The sequence below is a fragment of the Vanessa tameamea genome, chromosome 21, assembly GCF_037043105.1.
Source record: "Vanessa tameamea isolate UH-Manoa-2023 chromosome 21, ilVanTame1 primary haplotype, whole genome shotgun sequence".
NCBI classification, from domain to species: domain Eukaryota; kingdom Metazoa; phylum Arthropoda; class Insecta; order Lepidoptera; family Nymphalidae; genus Vanessa; species Vanessa tameamea.
Window position 1 is genome coordinate 1,643,164 of NC_087329.1, and position 25,590 is coordinate 1,668,753.

The following is a 25,590-nucleotide window of genomic DNA, read 5'->3' on the forward strand; positions in this document are numbered from 1 at the left end:
AGGACATAGGAAAATTTTAACCTTTCGTAATATAAAAGGAAATCTAAAAGAGCTTTTTAAAGGCGCAGTTAAAGCTCTTTGTTCCGGTTAAGTCAATTTTCACGTTGTACCCTCGGTACGTGCCATTATAAACCTAAAGTTGTAAGCGTTTGGAACTATAGTCGTATATCATAGTAATTCCATTGTAAGTTATACGGCGATCCTTGACATGATTATAGCATTGTACTCTTTATTTTTAGTGTGAAAAGAAATAAAGTTCTTGACAATATACCACTTATTTCGTAAACACTTAAGTTTGCTGCGGGTAATTGAAAAACTAATGGTTGGATGAAATGCATATAGATTTGTTGACAGTGTGGCTTCTAAGTGTGTTATATAATATTATATAGAATTTAAACGTTTAGCTTAAGTTATTTTGTCATTGTAGTTTTTTTTTATTTTTTTAGAAGAGAAGGAAGGCAATTTGTTTATTAAGTGTAAAAAAAAACCAGATTTTTAAGTCTATTTCATGGGCGATAAGTCCCCGAAGACGAACCAGCGAGAATATTTTATTGAAACTTATTAAAAAAAAATTAAATGTTATCAGAATTAAGAGAAGGCAAAAATAACAAATTTTTACAAAAAATATATACATAAAAAAAATATCAAACTTAAGTTGCTTTAACAATTACTTTTTGACAAACTTACTTAACCTTATGTTCACATAGAAGACAATTTAATACTGAATAAAAAAAAAAAATTCAATTAAATAGGTTGTTTAGTCTTTTAGCAATCACCCCCGCCAATTTCGTAAAAAAAAACCTGGAGGAAGTTGGTATTTTAAAGTTTTCAATACAAAAGAATATGAATTTTTAGTTACGCCGAGAATCTGCCAATCAGCTAAACACACTATGACCGAACTGAATACAACCATGGATTATAAAACTATTGTATTGAACGACCTCCCAAACTTTTACGGATATCGAATTTTAAACAGAACGTCGGAGTCGGGGCTTGCCCATCTACTCGACGTGTCTGCTCCTGTGCAAACATATTTTCGCATATAGCCTCCTCCAATTGAAGAAGGAATAAAGATAAACAAACCTTACTTACGTATTCCATGCACTACAAAACGTGTACTACAAAAGGTTCTTGATTAATTTATCTTTATTAATAATATACTACTTAACTAACTTTATCGACTTTAATTTTATTTCCAAAGTCCCGGTATCAGCTTCGTCTACATTCAAAACACAATTTTGTCGCAAATCGATAATTAATAGACTATTCAAGCTGTCGACCAATGATATCACGTCGATTCGATGTCGAATGTTGTGTATGTACCTTTATTCCTCTTGGGGTTGGACAGATTAGCTTATATCTTGATTTAAAGAACAAAAAAAAAAAAAGGATTTATTTGAAATTTTAATACGGGCCACCTCCTATAGGAGGCGTGTTTATATTTGATTCAATGGGGATTATTATATCTCTGATTTAATGATAGGAGAGAAGCGACAATCGTCTTGGTTATTTTTTGTATCAAAATTGACGCAGCTTAAATATAATAAATTCATTTTGCCTTTCAAATTAAAATTTTGCCGTTTTGATTAAATCTATGTTTGTTTAATTTTGTTTTGGATTCGACATCCATTCAATTTGCTCGATTTATTGGTGCTGGAGGGCAATATAATAATGAGAGAATATACTTTTGAGAACACCTGGCGAGGAACCACTAAAACACGAGTAAAGCCGAGTATCTGTCATCCTTTAAGATATCATTTTTATTATGTTCATATGCAATTGAATAACATTTTAATGTATTCATAACGCACTTATTTTCAGAATGTAAAAATGATAGAATATTAAAGTTACAAACAACTTTCTGTAACAAGTTTCAAAGTTTATAATTCTTGTTTTAGCAAAATAAGTAGGAATTCTTAGAAAAAGTAATTTTGTTTCTTTTTTTAAAAATAATGTTCAAAGTAACTTGAGCGTTAGACGTGTTTCCGTGTAACGGTCAATTATATTTAATAAAAAAAATACACTATTGACGACCTACGTGGTCGAGTGGTGTGTACACCGGTTTTCATGGGTACGCCACTCCGAGGTCCCGGGTTCGATTCCCGGCCGAGTCGATGTAGAAAAAGTTCATTAGTATTCTATGTTTTCTTGGGCCTGGGTGGTGGTCGGTTTGTGGTACCGTCGTTACTTCTGATTTTCCATAACAAAAGTGCTTTAGCTACTTACATTGGGATCGGAGTAATGTATGTCATGTTGTCCAATACTTATATATCAAAAAGGCTTTCTTATTTAAATTTTATGCATATTATAATTACTAAAAATACTTGGATTTGATTTTATTTTAATCAATAAGTAAAATAGACGACTGTACTCGTTTGCGCGTTTGATTAGAAAATACGTTCACTAATGACGTTAATGTCATGTTCATTACGACACCTTAAATAATATTGCATAATGGCTTTGATATTTTTTTATGTCTAGAGAGACTGTCAAAACTGAGGACGCGTCGATAAACAAACTATTGTAGTGAAGTAGTTTGACGTTTGGCGAATGTCGAAAAAGCAGTTACGCACGTCAAGATAACAAAGTTGACTCGTTTATTTTAGTTATTTTGCGTGTGATTATTTAGATACGTAAATAATAATCTCAGCATAAGGATAATAAGGGTTAGATATCCCGATACTAATATTTGCTTCATAATGAATACGCTTACTTTTAACAAATAACGATAAATTATTTTACTATAGTAAATAAAAGTGTACAATAAATAAAAGGAGAAGTGATAACACAGGAAAAAACATATTTGATTTGTTTTCAGCCGATGCTACGCTGCAAAATCAACAATATCGAAAAGAGAAACTGGCGATGTTTTCGTCACAATAACAGACTATTGATCTATTAATTTGGTTTCTGTTCAAGAGATTACGTCTTTGTACCATTCATCCATAGAAATTGAAGGTTTTCCTTTGATAGATAAATCGATTATCTCGTCGAAGGACATTGAAGTAAATAAAATCGTTTTAAAAATTCGCCAGCTGAGCCAACAGATAGTATCGTATTATATCATTGACGATATTTTAACATACCATACAAAAAAATTGTTGAAATACTTACCAGTATTTGAGTTGTAAGTAAAACCGCTGCAGCGATAAATTTCGCTGTCATCTAATCAAACTATTAAAACATACAGCGCTTGATCGTTTAAAGAGAATAGTTTTTTCGTGACAATTACATCGTAAGCGCCGGGAATTTAATGTGCCTAAGCTTTCCGTTCAACGTAGTACGTAGTAGCCTTTAAGTATTTTTTTGTGACTAAGACCAACAAGACGTCCTCCGTGGTCGAGTAGTGTGTATACCGGTTTTCAAGGGTACGCCACTCCGAGGTCCCGGGTTCGATTCCCGGCCGAGTCGATGTAGAAAGAGTTCATTAGTTTTCTATGTTGTCTTGGGTCTGGGTGTTTGTGGTACCGTCGTTACTTCTGATTTTCTATAAAATAAGTGCTTTAGCTACTTAAATTGGGAACAGAGTAATGTATGTGATGTTGAGCAATATTTTATTTACAAGTCGTTTTAGTTACTTGACTATTGATAAAGCCGCACAAATTTTAGGTGAACAGTCTGCATTTCAGTTCAGCCAATTAGATTGATTACTGGGTATGCCACATCTAGTGCGTAGTAAATATATACAGTGTAAACTTTATATAACGTCACTCAGGGACTGTGTGTATTTGGACGGAGGGAAGAAAAATTTGTATTAAAAAAAAAAGTTTATTTCAGACTAGTGCTACTTATTATTTAAAACTATTCTTATTTGAACGCTATTGTGTAAAGTCTGTTGTTTTCGTCTGACGTCTTTTGTTGTATATTTTTACTTAACAAATAATAATACATAACGGTGTGATATTGAGGCTTCGTGGTGATAAAAAAGTAGTTTTTTAATAATTTTGCTGCTCCCAGAGCTTCTTTATACGTGTCAGCAAAAACAATTTGTAAATTAAAGATCTGATTTCTTAGAAAGTTCGGTATGTTAATAAAGCGACTAAAGAACGTATAGTACACGTCTGCGCTGTTTTTACTAATTTTGGCGAAAAAAAAAAAAGCTTTTTATTATTTAATGTGTCGTTATTGAGAGTGAGTGTAACGCTACATAAATTGTATCATTGTATGGAAGACAAGCTTTACCAACCAGAGTCGAGTGATTTGAACGCTTTCAGCTTTCGCCGGCGGTTTTTCCGAACCGATACGACTTGGGAACCTTCAAGAAAAGAGCGTACTCTTTCCTGAAAGGCCGGCAACGCACCTGCAAGCCCCCCGGTGTTGCAGATGTCCATGGGCGGTGGTAGTCACTTTCCATCAGGTGAGCCTCCTGCTCGTTTGCCACTTCTAACATAAAAAAAAAGGAGTTTGTCGTTAAGTCGAGTGACGTTACATGAAGCTTACACTATATATGTATATATGAGAATCAAATTAGTATAAAATAATCATTTTTAAATACTCGTGTAATGTCTGAAATGTTAGTTAGTAAGACATATTTATTCACTGACTTCGAAACTTTTCAAATTGTGTAGCCAAAGATAACGCTTCTTCATTGCGGTTGTGATTGCGGTGCGAGTGAGATAGCCAATATAAAAAGCAATCAGTTAGAGTGGGATGGATTGATGATAATTCCATAAAATTCGATCCTGGCTTGTAGAAATTTATCAGATAAAATACTGAAATCTCAAAAGCTCTTGACTGAGGTGTCTTGATACTTGATTCGATAACCTCTTAACATGAGAGCTTATTATATTCAGAACACACCTCTCGAAATATGGGAGAGATGCTTTTTATCCTCGGTAGATAAAGGTTGTATCAACGTTGGTTAATAAAGTTTGCGCATTATAAGGTATTCATTAGCTAAGATACTATATAAATGAAATTCAAATGTAATCAATTTATGGCCTCGAAGCTTATTGCCGACAGCATATTTTTCAGACGCGCTTCAATAATGAATCCCTTCAACATTATTAATTAATATATGTCTGTCGACCGATCTATCAGTCTCTTGTGCAGACATCAGCCAAATTTCGAATCATTTGTTTCATTAATAAAATAATTATTCTGAAGAGCCTTAAATGTAAGCTGATGAGCTTTAAACCTAATTAGATGCGACTATTACGACATATACCAGAATAAAATAATCTATTTCAAGTCTTGTTATGTTGTTGAATGTTTATTTAGAGGTGGGAATAAGCGGTTACACTAAAAATGAAAGCAGGTCAAGATTGAACTCGAGGGAGATGAAATTTATCTCAATTTTTTTTTTCTTAAGCATCTTGGGCTGCACTAAGCCTACGCCGTATATTATAAGAAAAGTAAAGTTTCTTTACATATTTGTATATATTATATACAATCAAACACTTATTTCGTAGTAAGAGTTTCGTACAAAATTCATATTTATGTTGATAGAATGCACTATACTAACTAGCTTGATATCATCCACCGTCTTTCATTTCGAAGGTAAATAAAGATTAAAATACAGTCCGTAAGTCCGTCCTTATTTACAAACTCCCTTTAATCAATGTTATTCATCCCTCTTCAATTTTGTTGTCCCCTGCCAAAAACGTTTAATAACTTCGGTTTATAAGTCCTTCGTTAGTTGGAGACGTATTGGGGCCGTGCCAAGATCGAAGGTGTCTGGAGGCAACTCGGCAATTTTGTTTCGTCCAAATTCGCCGATTCCATTGTATATTTTCTTAATAAATTTCACAAGCAAAGTCATTACGAACCGGTCCATTGTGAAGGACAGTAATTGGATATGAATGGCTTTAATGAATTTGTACAGATACTCCAAGATTTCATGAATTATTCTACTATTTATTTACATTACATTAACAGCCTGTAGATTTCCCACTGCTGGGCTAAAGCCTCCTCTCCCTTCGAGGAGAAGGTTTGGAGCATATTCCACCACGCTACTCCAATGCGTGTTGGTATTGGACACATGCAAGTTTCCTCACGATGTTTTCCTTCACCGGCGAGCACGAGACGCATTTTAAACACAAATTAAGCACATGAAAATTTAGTGGTGCTTGCCTGGGTTTGAACCCGCAAACATCGGTTGAAAATGCACGCGTTCTAACCACTGGATCATCTCGGGACTTACTTACTATTTATTTGCTAAATATTAATCGACTTTATAAGACTTTAGTACATTAATAAAGTAAAATTAATCAGAGTCCTTGCTTGTTTTGTATAATAGTAATTATTTTGGTAACTAAGCGCGAAAGATCCGACACGACATCTATTATTGTTTTCCTGTTTGAAGGGTGAGAGGGCCAGTGTAACGCACGAGGAACGTAACTACTCAGTTTCCAAGGTTGGTGGTACATTGATTACTTTGATAGAATAGTATTAATCATTGTATGAACAGTAGGAAGCGTAAGATTTGCGGATTCGGAATCTTGGCGTTATAAAAGCCAATAAATCGTTCCTGGGGCGAGGTATTAGTTTTTATAATAAAATTCCGCAGATATATTTAACTTTGCCTATTCGTTAACTCAAAACATTTATAAATAATACATATTATACAACATAAGATTATGTAACTGATAAAGAGAGTGGAGCTAATACTTCTTGACTTTCAGGTAGAATATATTATATTAATTTAATTGTATTTCACTGACGTAACACTATTTTTCAAATATTGGAAAAGAGTAATTACTGAATTTCTTGTCGGTTATTCTCGATATGATCTACATCCCGGATCAGAAGTAACTTTACGTTTAATAAAATTCTGTAAAATGTCGATTCAAATGGCTTGTGGCGCCATATCTATGGACGTGATGACCATCCATATCTATCCACATCCATGCTCAAGAAATTCCTCACAGCATGAGCTCTAAATTAACAAAGATATGTTTTATTTATCAATGACCAGTCATTCTGACGTGACGACATCAATCGGCTATTCATAAATTCCAAAAGTGCTCCCTATTCTGTATTTTTTGACACAATCATCAATGTAGATATACAGAATACAGATACACAGATATACAGAAAGCCAAAAATAAAGAATTTCTTAGCAAACCCCGCAATCTTCGTTTCATATTTATTTAATCTATCATCTGCAGACAGTTCAAATTTTATTTTAACCGTTAATCGACTAAAATCGATCGGTGTGACCGGATTTAATAATAAATTCAAATGTCGAGATCAAATCACGATTGCTAGTAAGTGATTTGCTAAATCGATTATAATAATTAGAACACTCGAAGGATAAATGAATCAAAATAACGTATACTGTCATTTTAGGATTGGATCTATTCGTGGTCTAGTCAGTAGTTGGTATCATTGGCAATGATTTGATCCAATATTTGGTACTATTGGATTAAATTGCTTTTATGTGTTAATTTCATTCTTTCAGTTTTTTTTTTATTTCATCCGTAACCGTGTTTGTTATTTACGTAGGCTGTTGAGTGAAATATAAACCCGTACATAATGTACGATTTATGCTACGTCATATTTCATTAAAAAAAGGATGTTGTTTTGGGATATTTTCATGAGTGTCGAATGAAAATTGATGAATGTTTTTGTATTGTACATTTTTGTTCGCACTTCTATTTTGTTTCTAATTGTATGTTTTTTGATTAATGTCATCCATCGAATCTCGCTTTTTAACGAGAATTTCCCTGAGCCTGCAATTTGTCTTGAACAGACAAATACATAGACAACTGGAGATACTTTAGGGCTTTTATGCCAAAAATATGTATATTTTAGATCAATTTATTAATGACCACATACGTTCGTCATTAGTGTTTAAGCTTACAATATATTTAGAACGAAATAGATAATATAATAATTAACAGAAAAAACTTACGGGCTCTTTCATTTTTATATAGAAATATAAAAGGAAGACAGATCCAAACATAAATAAATCGTAATAACAGAGATGTAATCTCGATCCTCATAAAGCCTTTTATATTAATCCCCAACGGCCTCTCGAAAGGCTCATAATCAGAGAAAGAAGAAACTACGTAGACAAAGATAAAAGAAATATTCTAAGGACGGCAATAATATTATTTTTTCGTTAATTTTGACAAGCAAACCATAAATTCACGAATTTTCTTGGATAAATATTTTTTCAACAATTGTTCTGATTACAGAAAATGTGAGTTTTGGTGTTAATTTTAATTAATCTGTTTTTGTATATTAGAGTGTTTTAATAACGCGAGCGAGTTTAATTAAAGTCACGTGAAAAAAAATGGACCAGTTATATACACTAGCCAGCAGCGTGGTCAATATGATTTGTGGATAGACGTGACATTATTTTATCCTTTATGGTGATTTATTCACTTGTTCTTCGGCACGGAGCACGGAGTGAATTGTAAGTACAAATCACACCAAAAATTCAGTGCAACCGTCTGAGACACAAGCTCGGCCTAGTTCAGGCGCTTGAATTGTACCCATTGAATTATAATATAATATTTTATTAAATTACTACATATTTACTTTAGTTAGGTAGGCTTTTAGCACTTTTGAATCGTCTAAAAGTGCTGCTTGCTCGAGTTTGAACCCGAAGCGTATAGTTAAGATTTTAATATCTCAACGCCTATTCAGTTATCGTGTAATGCTGGATATCAGTATTTATGCAAATGCACTATGCAAAACAAAAGTTGACTACGTTTCTTATAAGTTGCTTGCAACTTCGAACGAAGCAGGCTTAAGATACCCTGTTCTTCTCTGTATCTCTCGCATCTATGCAAAGTTTCAAGATAATTGGTTTATTAGTTAAGAAGTGAAATCGTAACAAATAAATAAATTCACCTTCGAATTTATAATATTAGTCATGATACCAATATCTATCTCATCTATAATCTCAGGTCAGGTGAATGAGAGTTTTTCTATCTTAAAATTCTCATTAGCAACCTGGAGTTCAATCGCAACGCTGTTTGCACGCAAAACGTTGAGTCTGTACTTGATCTCTCTTCAGTCGCGTCGCGAGGCAATAGAGTGTGGATTCTCTTTCGTTGGTTTGCGTAATATTTAAGTGCAAACCTATGTAACATTTTGCACTTAAATATTTGTTGCGAAGGGTTGGCCTTGAAGTTGGTTGCCTTGGACTAAATTAGGACAGGAGGCTTCAATATAATGTAATATCACATTAGCTGACTGAGTAATAACATTATTTTGATCGTCTCTTCAGTCTTCAATCTATTATTTAAAACAGACACACACACACATATCTTTATTAAAAAATAAGCAACTGTTTTAATGGTTATTTTCAATATATTTTTTTTTTCTTTTCTGGCTTGTATCCAATAAATATTGTTATGAAAATTCAGATGATACTCGGCAATTATATGTCGGATTTTTTAAGCGAATGACAGGTGATATTTATTGTGGCGTATTTTGTGCAATAAATATTATGGACGAATTTTTGAAAAGTTAAGTTATTATTTTTTAAGCTTTTATCATTATTTGTACCAACCAACATTTTTTTGAGCATATCATTTTTAGGGTTCCGTACCTAAAGGGTAAAAGCACTATTACTAAGACTTCGCTGCCTGTCCGCCTGTCTGTCAGTCATCAGGCCGTATCTCAAGAACCGCGATAGCTAGACAGTTGAAATTTTCACAAATTACGTATTTCTGTTGCCGCTATAACAAGAAATACTAAAAACAAAATAAAATAAATATTTAAGTGCCATTTTTTTGCCAATTTTTGCTCGATATCAATAAACGTGTGTGTGTACCTACTGTTGTTTATTATTTATATATGTAAGAATAAATTCGAAACTCACCGTAGGACACGATGGTGTACTGATGACTAAAAGTGTAATAATAATATTTCAAAATCAAAATGACGTATCGACGTAACCTGGGTCTGAACGCGCAATCATCGGTTAAGATGCACGCGTTCTAACCACTGTCTCAGCTTCATTTCAATATAATATTAAACTAAACCATATTTTGAACGCCCCGTTCAAAATATAGGTACAGTTTAATTTGACATTATATATCTGCAACGCTAATATCACCTGCCCTAATTACATTTAATATTTCCATATACGAGTACGTAGTTCAAAATTAATTTCTAAAATAGCTGAAATATGCAAAGCACTTAATTAGTAACCGCGGTTTATATTAGATGAACCAACAGTTTTAAACATGTTGCCTTTGAACTGTTGCAAACGGGTTTCGAAACTTTAATTAGTTTAAATAATTCTAATGAGTATATTTCTTTTTCGTTGTACGATTTTTAGTTTTTAATTTTTATAGTAAATACTCTGATGGTCTCAACGATCTTGAGAATTGTAACAGACGCTGTAGTACTTATAAGTTTATATAATGTTTTGTACTTATAAGTTTATATAATGTCTTGTATTGACAATTAGTAAAAATACAACTTAGGTTTAGTTCAAACGTACAAGCAATCTCTAAATGCAAGCTCTTCAATGAACGTACTAATCTCTCATCACATACTCTTCCCTCAACAGCAGAACTTATTATTGTTGTGTTCTGGTCTGAAGGGCGAGTGGGACAGATAACAGACACATATCTAGCTTATGGCGCATTAACGATGTTAGTGATGTTTAATATTTGTTACACTACCGATGTCGATAAACGGTTATGACCACTCTGGTACCCAATTTGCAAGTTTGCCATCCTACGTAAAGAAACCTATTTTTTTCCTAACTTCTAAGGTCCGACTAGTAAAATATATTTGCATGGTTTAGCTCTTAGATTTTGTTTCTGGATTTAATTATTTTTTATTTATTTTTATTTATTGAAAAAGTTACACCATCAACTTATGGAAGTTTAGAAGCTGGTTATGGAAATATTTAAGAAGTATTTATTAAGTAAAGCTTATTTACACTATTTAATAGTGTAACAAATAATTTAGTAAATAAATAGTAACAGATTTCTGTAAAAGTTAATAGGATCTATTGTTAGTATAAATATTAGGTCTGTTTTACGTATATAATTATTATGAAATAATACATTGACACTAACTGTTGCTTTTGTTGTTAAAAATGTCCGATGCTGATAAAATATCGGTATTTAAACAATACAAATATTTTATAGAAAAGTTTTATTTTGTTGGCTATTAAGAAATATATGAGTGTGTATTTTTACTCTTTGCTGCAGTGCGATTCTGTAAGAAATCTTTTCGTATCTTACTCGTGAAACATTGACAGTCGATTTACGACATACAGTATTTCGTTACGTCAAATATCCTAATTATTATTACGGTCAAAGTTGTATATCATCACATTCTGATATTTGACGCTCGTGTTCTGTAGTGAGTTTCGAGATTCTTCTTACTCAACTGTCATTTATACGAAAAAAGCACTGAACTTATTATTAACTATTGTTAACAAGTACCGCATAGGCGCCCAGCTATTGTGGCATATAATAACTATTCTCAATTATATTTTAGTGATTTATTTACCAATACCTTATTTCTATAATTCATTAATATCAATCATTTCGTTACGCTGTGAACAATAATGAAACCTTACTAGTTCGTAAACTGACTTCCGATTATTTGATATAAAAAGGGTAGTACGCGCCAAAGGAAGCCCACCGACTACGTTCTGAGCCGAGGTGCGATCTCATAGGAGACACCCTCAGGACGAACGTCACTTTCGAGCCCAAAAGGTTTCACCTTAAGGCAGAGTCTTAGCACTCGCCCCAACATTCGGTGACGCTGTAAAGGCCAGTAGGGCCAACAGCAATACACAACCACAGATAAAAAACCAAAGGAAGATATTCGGTTGTTTTAATAAGTCCTGGCACAACGTTACGCTGTCCGAGTATTATAAATTGAAGTGTACCAATTATTGGACTGTGTTTTATTTTCATAAAAACCCAGAAAACCTACAAGTGTTAACACTATATACAAAAAGACGCTAGCATATTTTGTGTAAAAATATCAATTTATTTATTTAATAGACAAATTTATGCTTCGAAATCAGTTTCATAAAAAAACCAAACCTATTTCCTTTTAAAGAAAATCTTAACTACTTTTTAAGTTTTTTTCTTGAGTAACTTCTTAATCGATAATTCATATCATGATAACTAACTAGTATTAACATTTAATATTTAAAATATTTTATTTACAATATAAATTATTGAAATTTATAAAACAATAATCTTGTCCGTTACTTACAATACTACAAAAACACACACACACATCGATCTCGTTCAAACAACTTACATAAATAATTTAAATGACAACTTATATAATTTATGTTAAAATCCTTTTTATTCCATTTTTTGTCATGTCAGTTCATAAAGTGCACTGATAAATTATGATATATATCTTAGAAGTCATAGTATACCTACATTTATTTATACAATCGTTTATCGTATTTGGACTTAAGTAAATTGTGAAAAAATCTTCATAGTATTACTATTTGCTAGTTGGGTAAATAAAAAAACAAATACTAAATCCACGTATTTTTTTATTAATTAATAAGACTAATTCATATATTTTTTGTACCATATATAAAAACATTGTGTATAAGGGTAGGTTGGAGATTTCTTTCACGTTGACTCATCAAAGCGCCAAAAACTTTGTATTAATGTTCCTCTATAAATCATTATATAACTGTGTCGATTCGCGTAAGACTATATCTGAGATCCGACTACAAGATACACGCTGTTTTATGCAGTAAAATAATTATAAACCATTTTATATTCATATAAGTCTCATTTTGGCTTGAACAAAACTCGCCTCTGAAACAAATTTTGAGAAACTACATGTAATCCTTCACAAGTAAGATGATACTGATGTATCTTCAACAAGTACAATTTAAAAAAAGGTGTTACTTTTAATATTTAATCAAAACGTATGAAGGCACTAATAATACTCTTCAATATTTGTATATTCCATAATAGTTAAAAATGTTTCCTTGCCACTAATTTATAGTAATATACAAAATATAAATTGTCTAATGTTACTCTAGTAATTAAATTTGTGTGTACCTGTAAATAAATATAATATCAAAATATATCGATAGAAATTAGTTGATCGATTTCCTATATTAAATTGAATTGATAACCTCCTTTTTTTTTTTTGAAATAAGTTAAAAAAGAACAAAAAATATGTACATCAAATTATCACCCCGCGTATAAAATATTGTATTCTATACGCTTATACATTCCGCAATATAAGTGGAAGATAGATTGCTCTCACCTCAATACCAATATATGTGTTAATATATACGCCATAAAGGCGAATATCGATTGTCATATTTATACCGAACTTCCCTTATCCCGTGAGATGTCCAATTTGGTACAGGCACGTTAGTAGATGAACTCTTCTCTCAGAGGACGGACGTAATTTTCACGATGAAATTTGCCGCCAAATTTACGTGATTAAGTGAAAATATTTTAATAACTTAAATGAGTTTTTAATGTGATTTAAGTGCGGTTCCAGATCTGTTGTTTAACATATATAACTATCATAATAAAACAATCATTTTGTCATTAATAAAAACAAATGCTAGGCAGTGTATTATGAAAAAAATATGCAAGTACTGAATTTGGAAAGTATTCACATGGATTACAGTGTGTCACGGGATTAGGATCAAATTAATTAATCAATGATAAACGAAACGAATAAGAAATATATTAAATAACAATTATGTTTTTTTACAAATACGTGTATAGTGAAGATTTATCTGATCTCTTGAAATGAATAGATTGGAAAGTTCGTCGAAACAAGATAAGGATGACGACAATGTCCGTGGGAACTGCACGAAACAGAACAAAGTACTGGGTATGTTGGTGATATATAGCATTTATAAAATTCCCCATAATATATTATATCAACTCTGTTCAAATCCGTACGACCAGTAAAATCTATGATTATTAAATTATCTTCTAAAGGTATATTATGAGGCAAAAATAAAACACACAGTACCTATGTATTTCTTTTCTGTTTGTTAACAATTAGGTATCGAAGAGTTTAGTGTTTCCAATAAAAAAATAATTGAAAAATATTATTAAAAAAAAAAAACAAAAAATAGTAATTATTATATTCGAAATTTACTAGTGTTGTTATATGACTGCTGACGTACCGATTTCTCCCGAGTGAAATTAAAAAAAAAACTTCCCAATCGCACCGCGACATACCAGGTCCGATCTAAACAACCCAGATACTCACTTAAATACACATAATAAAAAATCATCTCAATTGTTTCAACCGTTTAAGCACTTAAGATAAACACAAGAAGTTTTTATAACTCTAGTTATAAATAAATGTAAAATATAATAAATAAATAATTATCATGACAAACGTGAAATAAGTAATTAAAATAGAGGAGTTCAGTTACATACACACGTACTGGAGATTGACATATATATATGTATACAGATATAAGGCGAATAATAGGCAGTTTTGACTCACTTTAGGAGAGACCTTAAGTGTTAGTCTTGACACTTCCAACTTCCAAACTCCGCTACTACTGAGATGTGGCTTAAAAACTAAATAACTTTGTCTTCGCCTGACCTGGGCTTACATTGAAGACCTCAGTATCTGTGGCCGTATATCTAGTCAGTACCACAGGTATGTATATACTATTGTACCATCTAAATGATAGTTTAGTTAGATATGCGAACGAAATAATATAAATAAATATTCCGGCCACACCTATCCCTTTGACGAGGAATTCTCGATATGCTCATGAAAATGCTATAACCAAATCAAATTAAAATTGATCCCTTCCAAGCGCTTTTGAATTGTTTACATATTATGATTAATTTAATGCAAACCTTCGTGTCCGGAATGTGGGATTAACAATCCGTAACGTAATTACTTTTTCATACTGATATTTGTTTGTTATTCAATTTTTGTATATTTTATTTAAGCAGCCTATATATATTAGTAAAATATAATTAGAAAACGGAGAGTATTTAAATTTATAAAGCCGAGATAAAACACATCAGGTGGTACCATCAGGTGGTCCATTAGACTGACCGCCTAGTATATTACGTTATTAAAAAAAAACTATTTTTTGTAGATTCAAAATGTACATTGGAAGAAAATTATATGTCTTATATGGAAAACTCTTTGATTATTTATGTCTGGAGAGACTGTTAAAGCGTCGAGAATACTGGATAACGGTTGGCCCCTGAGTACACGCACACTAGTAAAGTAGTATGACGTTTGACGAGTGTTAAGCGTATCTGTCACGCACACCAATATAAGAAGGATGGCTCGTTTGTTTTAATTCTTTTGTAGCGTGTTATATATCTTGATAAACAAATAAAATCGAATGAAATACACAAATGCGTTACATTACACACATTAGCAGCCTGTAAATTCCCCACTGCTGGGCTAAGGCCTCCTCTCCCTTTGAGGAGAAGGTTTGGAGCATATTCCACTACGCTGCTCCAGTGCGGGTTGGTGGAATACACATGCGGCAGAATTTCGTTGAAATTAGACTCATGCAGGTTTCCTCACGATGTTATCATTCATCGCCGAGCACGAAACGAATTATAAACACAAGTTAAACACATTAAATTCATAAATAAATGCGTACTCAACACTTAATATCGAATATATTTTATTTTTGTATTGAGATTGTTGATTTTTTTAAATATAAGATTTCAGTTTATATACATGTATTAAAGTTTGGTAAACGTTCTGAATCATTCGACTTTGTAATATTACATCTGACAAGTTCACGAGCCTGCCATTGGGAAATCATCATATTATTGAATGATAACGGACAATTCCGTACAGCTTATCACGTAGCGACTCAATTTGTTTAAGTACTGCAGCGTAAATTCTATGCTAAGTATCAATAAGTGGTTTGACTGTTACACCAGTTGATGCCTAGCTAACGAGTCACGGATTTTAATTACTTATTGTAATTATTAGCTTTGTTGTACAAAAATAATATGAAAAATATATTAGATTGTTATTTGAAAGTAGCGACGTGGTTGAAATCTATTGAATGATTCTTTTTTTTTTAATTTATAGTTAAAAACAGAATATATTAATAGATATTAATATCGGAAATCTGAATGGATGTGAGAACCAAAAGTGGCAATTTAAAATTCATTTTTTACTTAATTTAAATTCAAACAGAATTACTAAAACTTAGTATCATAAATTTTATTGTTAATTTCACTGAACAAATTCCGTCACTTTAATCACGCCACTGAACATAACTTAATCTAAACTAATCAAATTAAACTTAAAGGAATGTAACACACGATTTTAAATGTTAACAATTAACTGTTTCTCCACTTTCTGCGCTAAAAATTAGATAAATATAAACTCATTCTTAAAACTGATTAATCGGCATATACATGATTTTTTTATAAATGTTTTTATTTAATAAATAATAAGGCCGCTATTGTTTTCTGTTTTATTCTATTTGTGTGTATGTGGAATGTGTGTAAACATGTCATAATCAAAAGTGCCGGTAAGGAGAAGGGCACGAGTCAAGGCAGTAAGTAATCAGAATGAGATATTATTGTAAGAAAACCGACATCAAAAATTGTCACTTCTTCAAATAATCAATCTTGAAGCTATACTGAACCTACGAGACAAAGAATCATACTCCAACAAAAAACCCCAATAACTTTTTTCGTCCCGACCTGGGGTTTGAACCCAGAACCTTGGGTCCAGAACCCAGAGCCTTTTATCAAGCCACTAGACTAATGACCCTGTCAAAAATATAGTACACACATTTATCATTGGTGTGCCTTTATAAATTTCTTATGTACTAAATTGATTAGACTTTGTTCGAACGTTCCAATTTCGTTGGTCAATGTTTTTATTTAATAAACGTGACGAAAATTCACAAGTGTAATGATAAACTTATATTCCTTGAGATCTCTTTCAAGGTTATTATCAGCTTTATTGAAATTCTCAACGTCTGATCGCCTTAATGCTGTAATCTAATTACTTACGGCTACGGGGAACCTACGTAAGTGCTATTAAACGTTCCCTTCTAAGAGGCAGGAGTTACAATTAGTATTAGGGATGTACGTATGTTTGTCCAGTCGCGAGCGTACTTAAAGGAATATTAGCAGTCTGTAAATTTCCCACTGCTGGGCTAAAGACCTCCTCTCCCTTTGAGGAGAAGGTTTGGAGCATATTCCACCACGCTGCTCCAATGCGCGTTGGCGGAATACACATGTGGCAGAATTTCGTTGTAATTAGACACATGCAGGTTTCATCACGATGTTTTCCTTCACCGCCGAGCACGAGATGAATTATAAACACAAATTAAGCACATGAAAATTCAGTGGTACCTGCCTGGGTTTGAACCCGAAATCATCGGTTAAGATGCACGCGTTCTAACCACTGGGCCAATACGACTCCAGCCATTCCTGACGCACGACATTTACAAATAACATTAATAATATGGAATACATTTTAAGTATGTGTATTCATTTTTAAAGATTACACGTAAATGTTAATATTTTACACGTATCGCTGAAAAAACCACTGCTGACAAAGATTGTGAAATATCTGAAAAGACAGGCATCGAAACAGCGTAACCAGATTATTATACGAGCAAGATATAAAATGAATTCTCACAAAATAGCGCTGCAGTGCGTAAAATATTATGTTTATTTACATCTAAGGAAGTGAGTAATTATAAATAGATAACAGTTTAAAAAAATCGACATCTTAAATGAACACTTCAAATAATCAACCATGAAGCTATACTTAATCTATGAAACAAATAATTATTAAAATCGTTTAAAAAATAAAAAGTTGAATTCGAAATACACAGACATACATATATTACATATATACAGACGGATTGAGATCTCGAATAAAACGAACGGAAGTGGTCTTAAATATATCTCCGATAACAGACGCCTTTCAATTTATTTTTTCCAGTTTCATGAATATTTAATTTTACTCGATAATTTAATACACGAAATAGTACTATCACGTGTGACGTGATTTCTGTTGATTATGAGATACGTTGTCCATCTCTAAATAATTTATATATTTCGGTGAGAAACCTCAAGCTATTTGCACTAAGGGTTAATTTTGAGTAGACACATCAAGAGGCGTAATCGGCCTCTGAAGACTGACTTGAAATAGCAGTTATCCTCGTGCGTCTAATTTGTTTCTCGGCGTACTAAACGGTGCCGTAAATACGTATAGTTTCGAGACGAATTGTCGTTTTATTCGCTGAATCGAACGAATGAATCGCTGAATGCGAACCTGAGTGTTTTATTTGTTTATATGTTACATTTTCTCATCTTAACTGCTGAACCGATAGTCAATTATATTTCTTGGTGGTAGGGCTTTGTGCAAGCCCGTCTGGGTAGGTACCGCCCACTCATCAGATATTCTACCGCCAAACAACAGTACTCAGTATTGTTGTGTTCCGGTTTGAAGGGTGAGTGAGCCAGTGTAACTACAGGCACAAGGGAAGTAGCATCTTGGTTCCCAAGGTTGATGGGACATCGGTGATGTAAGGAATGGTTAATATTTCTGAGAACACCATTGTCTATGGGCGGTGGTGACCACTCACCATCAGGTGGCCTATTTGCTCGTCCGCCTACCGATATCATAATTGAAATAATATCGTTTTCCGTCTCGCATTTTTAAATTTGGAACGATAATTATTGTTTAAATATTGAAAAAATTCCAGTGTTTAATCATTATTATAAATCAGAAAAAAAAAAGATTTTAATTCATACTTTTTTTTTAATAAATTTTTGAAGTTGCATTTTTGACTTATTTTGAAAAAATCTAAAAAACGCTATAACTCAAAAATGGCTCACTTTTGCATCATACATATGGGGGTTAAAATTATTGGAAATAATCACCCCTATCACCTCCTAACGGGAATACGTCGAATTACCAATAACCCTGTATATCCCAACCGATAATGAGACTTTGTACAGAACCAATATCTATCTAATATATAACATAGTATATCTGTTGACTAGCAGATATAACGTATTACGTGATCAATATTATAGAATTATAATACTCCTGGGGCAATGTATTCATTTTAATAAAAAAAACCCCCAAGCGCTGTGATAAATTTTTTGGTCGAGCTTAAAATGATATCAATTTTGTACCTGTATATTTAGAGTCACAGTGTTGAGTTTCATTCACAGCCTAAGGGATAAGAATATTTTACGTTGTGCGATGTTGAGCTCGAACCTTTGGGATGTTTTTTAATATAATGCGTATGGTATCCTTAACAAGAAGTATATCCACAATAATATAGATATATTTGAAAGAAACGGTGGCAATCATTGTATAGATACGAGCTAAAGACAAACTAATAACACCCAGTTTCTAACTTCGTAAAGTTAATATATCTTTCCTAGTACGGTATTCGTTTTTTTAGCAAGATTTCAGAAGTTACTTTTAACTCATGTCAAAAAAATTTGATAAATAAGATATTACGCAATACATAAATAATAAAATAAATAAATATTGGACAACATCACATACATTGCTCTGATCCCAATGTAAGTAGCTAAAGCACTTATGTTATGGAAAATCAGAAGTAACGATGGTACCACAAACAACTAGGCCCAATAGACAAGACAACATAGAAAACTAATGAACTTTTTCGAGAATTGAACCGGGGACCTCGGAGTGGGGTACCTATAAAAACCGGTGTACACACCACGACCACGGAGGTCGTCAAATACAAGATTATATTAATGATAAAAAACTTGGACTTAGTATTTGTTGGATAAATATAAATTTAACTGTACTTTACTGACATACTCTGGAATTAAAACGGTGGAAAAGAGTAACTACTGAGTTTCTTGCCGGTTCTTCTCGGTAGAATCTACTTTCAGAACCGGTGGTGGCTTTACATTTATTTCTACTCTCTAACATGACGATTCAAAATTCCATATAAATTTTGCATTACTTTTTGATTAAAAATCAGTGCATTATATGTTATTAGTTAGATTAACATATATTTGAGTTAATATATAAGATTGATGTACAAAACGTCTATGTAAGTACATCTAGATAATATATAAAATATATATATTTTAATCGAATATATACATATATCTTAGTAAGTTTTTATCCTATCATTTAATCTTCTGTCAAGTAAATTGCTAAGTATAAAAATAATAGCTAAGGCCTCATCTCCTTTTGAGGAGGTCGATTGGTTGATGCACGCGTGATGCAATTTCATGAGACACATTGTTTTCTTCAAATCCAAGCAAGAGATGAATTATAAATATAAGTATATGAAAATTCAGCAATTCACGCCCAAATTTGAACTCAGAATTTTGGGCGTGTTCACGTGTTCTAAATTGTTGGGACATTTCGGCCATTTCAAACACTGATGTATACACTTTGCAATGCTTGTATATTGAGAATAAATTCATATTTGCTCGGATAGTTTGCTAAAATAAACAATATAAAAGCTGGGAAAAGAACCACTTTGCTTTCCAAATTAGTTTCATGATTTAATTGTATTTATGCAGTTCCGTAATTTGCCCAATCGTAGCATAGTTATCAACTGTCAGCGCGCTGCGGATTGGTAGATATTTGAGCTAGGGAGGAATACGTTTCGAATTTTTCCGTATCATTTAAATTTCCTTACAATGCTTTCCTTTGCCATAGATAATTGAAACGATATAGAGATTAAGATCTTGAAAACTTTTTTTTTTTAATAATTAGAAGGATTCAAGGGTTTTTCTGAGGCTTAATATTTAATGCGAGCAATACTGGGAAGCCATCAAATGACATCAAATGTTTTATGTACATCAAGAACTTATGATTGGTAAAATTATCTACGAGTCGTAATCAAAAGCGTCCCAATAAAAAACGTTTTATAAATTTTCCATTCTCATGGATTACTGGTGTACGTTTCGTTAAATATATAAACCATGCATTAGTGTTACCAAACTAGAGTACTGCAGGGCGTGAAGCCAATGAGAAAAAGTTAACAAAAAGGCACTTCTCTGTATAACTGTAATTTATAATGTCATGATTTTTTAAATATAATTATATAATTTTTATTGAAATAAGAATATTTAGTACTGCTTTGATTTTTAAATACTTTTTTTTTAATTGAAATCACATGTATGAAGTATGATTATTGATTCGGTTCTCGACACCGTGTTGTGGCACTCCCGCCAATTCCGTCTCGTGGCGTGGTGAGGCGAGCTGGTACTGCCTGGCACGGAGAAGCGCGGGATTTTGAACCAGGGAGTAAAACTGCTATTAAAGTGATAAGTAATTTATGTATCTAGTTATCGAAGTTAATGATGTGAGTTGTTTTATTTTAATAAAATAGGTAGACGGACGGAATGAACCATCTAATGTTAAGTAGTCACCATTGCGCAAAGACATTTTACTTTTAGTATTTACATCGCTAAAGCACCACCAACTTTGGAACTAAGATGTTATGTCTCTTGTAACTGATACACAGGCTCCCGTTTCGAACCGAAATACAACAATACTACTACTGTTTGACCGTAGAATACCCGATGGGTATCTACTCAAACGGACTTTCACAGAGCGCTAACACAAAATAAAAGTTAAGTCAAAGTTTAATTACATAATCTTCAGTTCATTCAACCTAAATGATTAACGCGGTACAAATTTTAACTAGAGGAATGGTTCCCAAGGCTCTTAAGTGCGGAGTTGCTTTATAAACTTAATTATACAGATGCTTAAAACCGGGGATCCGTCTTGGACAGAGAGGATGATCGGGAACCCTAAATTTATTCACTAATCAAAAGCAATTACAACTTTTATTTATGTATATTATTAATAATTATCATATTATTATGTATAATATAGTATATATTATACATAATAATATATAGTATATATAAATAATACAAAAGCAACTCTGTCTTTTATCTCTTCACGCTTAAACTGCTCAACCGATTTAGATTGACATTTGGTATTGTGATAGTTTCAGTTCCCCTGGAGGAGGTAAAATTGGTATGAAGGTTTATGTGTTATAAAGTGGCGGGTTCAGCTAGTATGCTATTAAACTGTAACATTCAGTCCGAGAGATAATTAGCGTATATACTACTTTACTGAATAAAAATTCAAAGTCTGAAAATGTCCTTAAAGAGAAAGTGGAATTCAGTTAGGCAAAATGGCAGAATTTAATTCCATATAATATACCACTAAGCTTGAGACACACAAATTAAGTCAGTAGTGTCTGAGTTGCCGGACCGCATACTGTAATCTTCTGTTAAGATTCACATTTTGCTACAACCAACGCGTGAGAAGTTCTACGTCTTCTCATCACATACATATATTAATATTACTATGATAAAAATTTCACACCTACTTTAATACTCGGTCACAAATTACAAATCAATTGCAAGTGAAATTTATAATGAGATTGATAAGGTTAGATAAGATAAGGTGTAAAGTTGCCTATTTCGAGCGAGTTGAGACTTAATTCGCGGCTTAACGAGCAACTTCATAAAGTAGTTTCCATACCAACCGGTGCGTTCGCATAATAAAAATTCGCTCTCGTCATTTTTGCATAACGCGCCTAAAGGAAGCATTACAACGCATGACAGTCAGTAGTTGGCTCTTAATAAATTGTAATCATACGGAACGAGACCGAGATGACCCAGTGGCTAGAACGCGTGCATCTTAACCGATGATTGCGGGTTCAAAACCAAGCAAGCACCACTGAATTTTCATTTGCTTAATTTGTGTTTATAATTCATTTCGTGCTCGGCGGTGAATGATAACATCGCGAGGAAACCTGCATGTGTTTAATTTCAACGATATTCTGCTACATGTGTATCCGCCAAATCGCATTGGAGCAGCATGGTGGAATATGCTCCAAATCTTCTCCTCAAATGGAGAAAGAGCAGTGGGAAATTTACAGGCTGTTAATGTATGTACGGAACTTTAGTCGTTATCATTGTTAAGTTATATTTTCATGCTTAAATTGAAACGATACACTTGGCAAGTCTCTGGCCGTTGTGACATTAGCCACCGTAGCCGCAAATCCTTGCAGACATTTAGACGTGTTATCTATGAAATGGATTTTTCGTCAATAGATTTAAACACGAAATACTCAATGACATTTCAATATAGATTCTGAAAATATTTATAATTATTTAGGTATCGTTAAAGTGAAAATAAATATATTTTAGAATTTTTTTTTATATTCTATTTTAGAATTCTATGTTGTTTGATTATAACATAATATCGAATAATATTTCTAAACAAGATTAAAGAAATTACAAAAGTTAATTTTCACATTTATTACTTAAAAATGACTTTACCTGTAAGAAAATCCCAACTGCATCATTCAGGGAACACCTTAGTCATTCCCGGAACACGACATCATTTTCGGGAACTCTAATTTTATTTGCTTCTATAATACTTATTTCAAATATTATCGAAAATGTAAATATGAACATACAAACATAATTAAGTTATTATTATAGTAATATCTAATTTTACTTTTTAAGTCATCTCTTATATATTTCGTTATATTTTGAATTTCGTATTTGAAATTTGAAACTTAGCTACTTTTTAATTTTCAATTTGATGATTTTTATAAATAACCATGTCTATTCACCAAATTTTTATTTGCATTTAAAAAACACTATAGTAAAATGCTATTAAAAATAATAATATTTTATTGTTTTCTATAATCATTATATTCAAAATATAAATATTTAGTTACGTTCTCGAAATGAAAATTGCTGTAATTCGAAAAATTGTGAAATCTGTGCGCGCTCTTTTTAAATATCATTTATAGTTCTTTATTTGGCTATTGCTTTTAACATTTTATGCTCAAATTGCAAACTTGAAATTGACCACCTTCGTGGTTTTTAGCCGTATGTATAACGGTAACCATTCTTAAAAACGGACAAATATTATGAAAAAATACTTTATCATAGCAAAAATAAAAGTCAAAGTAACTAAATAGAAAGCAAAACTTATCCGTTTAACCAAAAGCTTTCAAAACGCATATTGTTTTTTTAACAATTTAAGACTTGAATTAATACTAATAATAATGTTGAGCGTTTTATAAGCAAAGTCTTTGTAGATAAGTCAAAAGTACTTAATACTTAGTTGTAGTATTCGCTCCCTCTAGCCTCTTCGATATGGTCAGGCCCCGAGGGATTCTAAACTCATTGACTATGCATTGCCGCGGGCTACCTTTGTTTATCTGCACTCTATAAACTAGTTTGAAAAGATTTCAGCACTCTTTTCACTTCAAGGGGAAGGAGTTGGAGTTCTGTAATCCGATTAGAAGGCGTCCCAAAATCGTATTGATTTATATTATTTACGGATAAAGCAACAACCGTAGAATAGGGCGTAAATTCTCATTTTTTTTATGGCATTGGTTGGCGGACGAGCATATGGGCCACCTGATGGTAAGTGGTCACCACCGCCCATAGACAAAGGCGCTGTAAGAAATATTAACCATTCCTTACATCACCTATGCGCCACCAACCTTGGGAACTAAGATGTTATGTCCCTTGTGCCTGTGATTACACTGGCTCACGCACCCTTCTAACCGGAACACAACAATATAGAGTACTGTTATTTGGCGGTAGAATATCTGATGAGTGGGTGGTACCTACCCAGACGGGCTTGCACAAAGCCCTACCACCAAGTATTTGTACATTCTCACTAGATTTCACCCTACTCTCTTCTATTTTATTCGTATATTCCATGATAATCGGTCGAATAGTTCATACGTGACGTTTGCGTTTATACTTAATATTAGTGATGGAAGCCAGTCGATAGCATAAACCAATTTCTCTTTTCCTTTTAAAAAACTTTTCGTTGATTAAATCGGATCTACAACCACAATAAATGAGGCCAATTTTACGATCGCTGCCAATGAAGCAAAGAATTCGTCTGGCCACGTTTCTATTACCAAAAGATATAACCATGGTTGCTGAACGAATTTGTACTTGTTTCATCTAGAACTATATTATATTTATACAACAAAAACTACAACTACAGGTATATATACAGCTACCTATGGATATATATCCACCTATGTATAAATTAGTATACATAAAGATGATATCATTCTCATAGACAGATATGGACGCTGCCCAAATTTCCTTCGATTTTTATTTTAACTTCGATCGTTAAGAGGACTACAAAAACTCTGTGTCCTTGAGAATGGCACGCACACACTTAAACAATCGACAAAAATGGCAAGCCCGTGAACTAATGGCTTAGCGAGGTAACGAGGTTAGGCCCGAGTATAGGTTAGGTTAGATTTATTAGTAGATGGCGCCAAAGGGGCGAAGTAAGATCAATCATAAATCTCATAATAAATAGATAAGACACCAGAAATATTTTTATTTCTTTTGAGTGTTTATTGAAAAATTATTATAAAATAAAACTGATTCAATTAAACTTAAAATATTTTTATTTATATTTTGTATACAAAAAATACACATTTCGTTTTAACCTTTTTGTTTGATTTATATTGTACCACAATTAGTTGTTATACTATATATTGAAATAAAACCATTTTTTAACATTTTATAAAAAAAAAAAACTATTTATATAATAAAATCGTATCTGATCGAAATCTGTATGTAAGTACATGGTAGATATTTGAGAAAAAAATTTTTTTCTACTATTAGTAAAACATCTAATATTTATTAGAAA

The 25,590-nt window shown here is 32.5% G+C and overlaps 2 protein-coding genes across 3 annotated transcripts in view; one reads left to right on the forward strand and one right to left on the reverse strand.

Annotated features, from left to right (window-relative positions):
• LOC113396880 (alpha-tocopherol transfer protein-like) overlaps positions 1-25,590 on the reverse strand; it is a 171,000-nt gene that overhangs the window by 139,635 nt on the left and 5,775 nt on the right. The gene's annotated exons all lie outside the window — the stretch shown is intronic.
• Positions 1-25,590, forward strand: part of LOC113396884 (ras-like protein family member 10B) — a 72,209-nt gene that overhangs the window by 27,375 nt on the left and 19,244 nt on the right. The window contains exon 1 of one of the 2 annotated variants that reach the window (XM_026634952.2): positions 13,626-13,764. The exons of the other annotated variant lie outside the window; for it this stretch is intronic. Within the exon in view, the coding sequence (XP_026490737.1) occupies positions 13,680-13,764 (85 nt within the window). The 5' untranslated portion in view covers positions 13,626-13,679. Of the gene's footprint in view, positions 1-13,625; positions 13,765-25,590 lie in introns of those variants that run through there. 2 annotated transcript variants of the gene reach the window in all.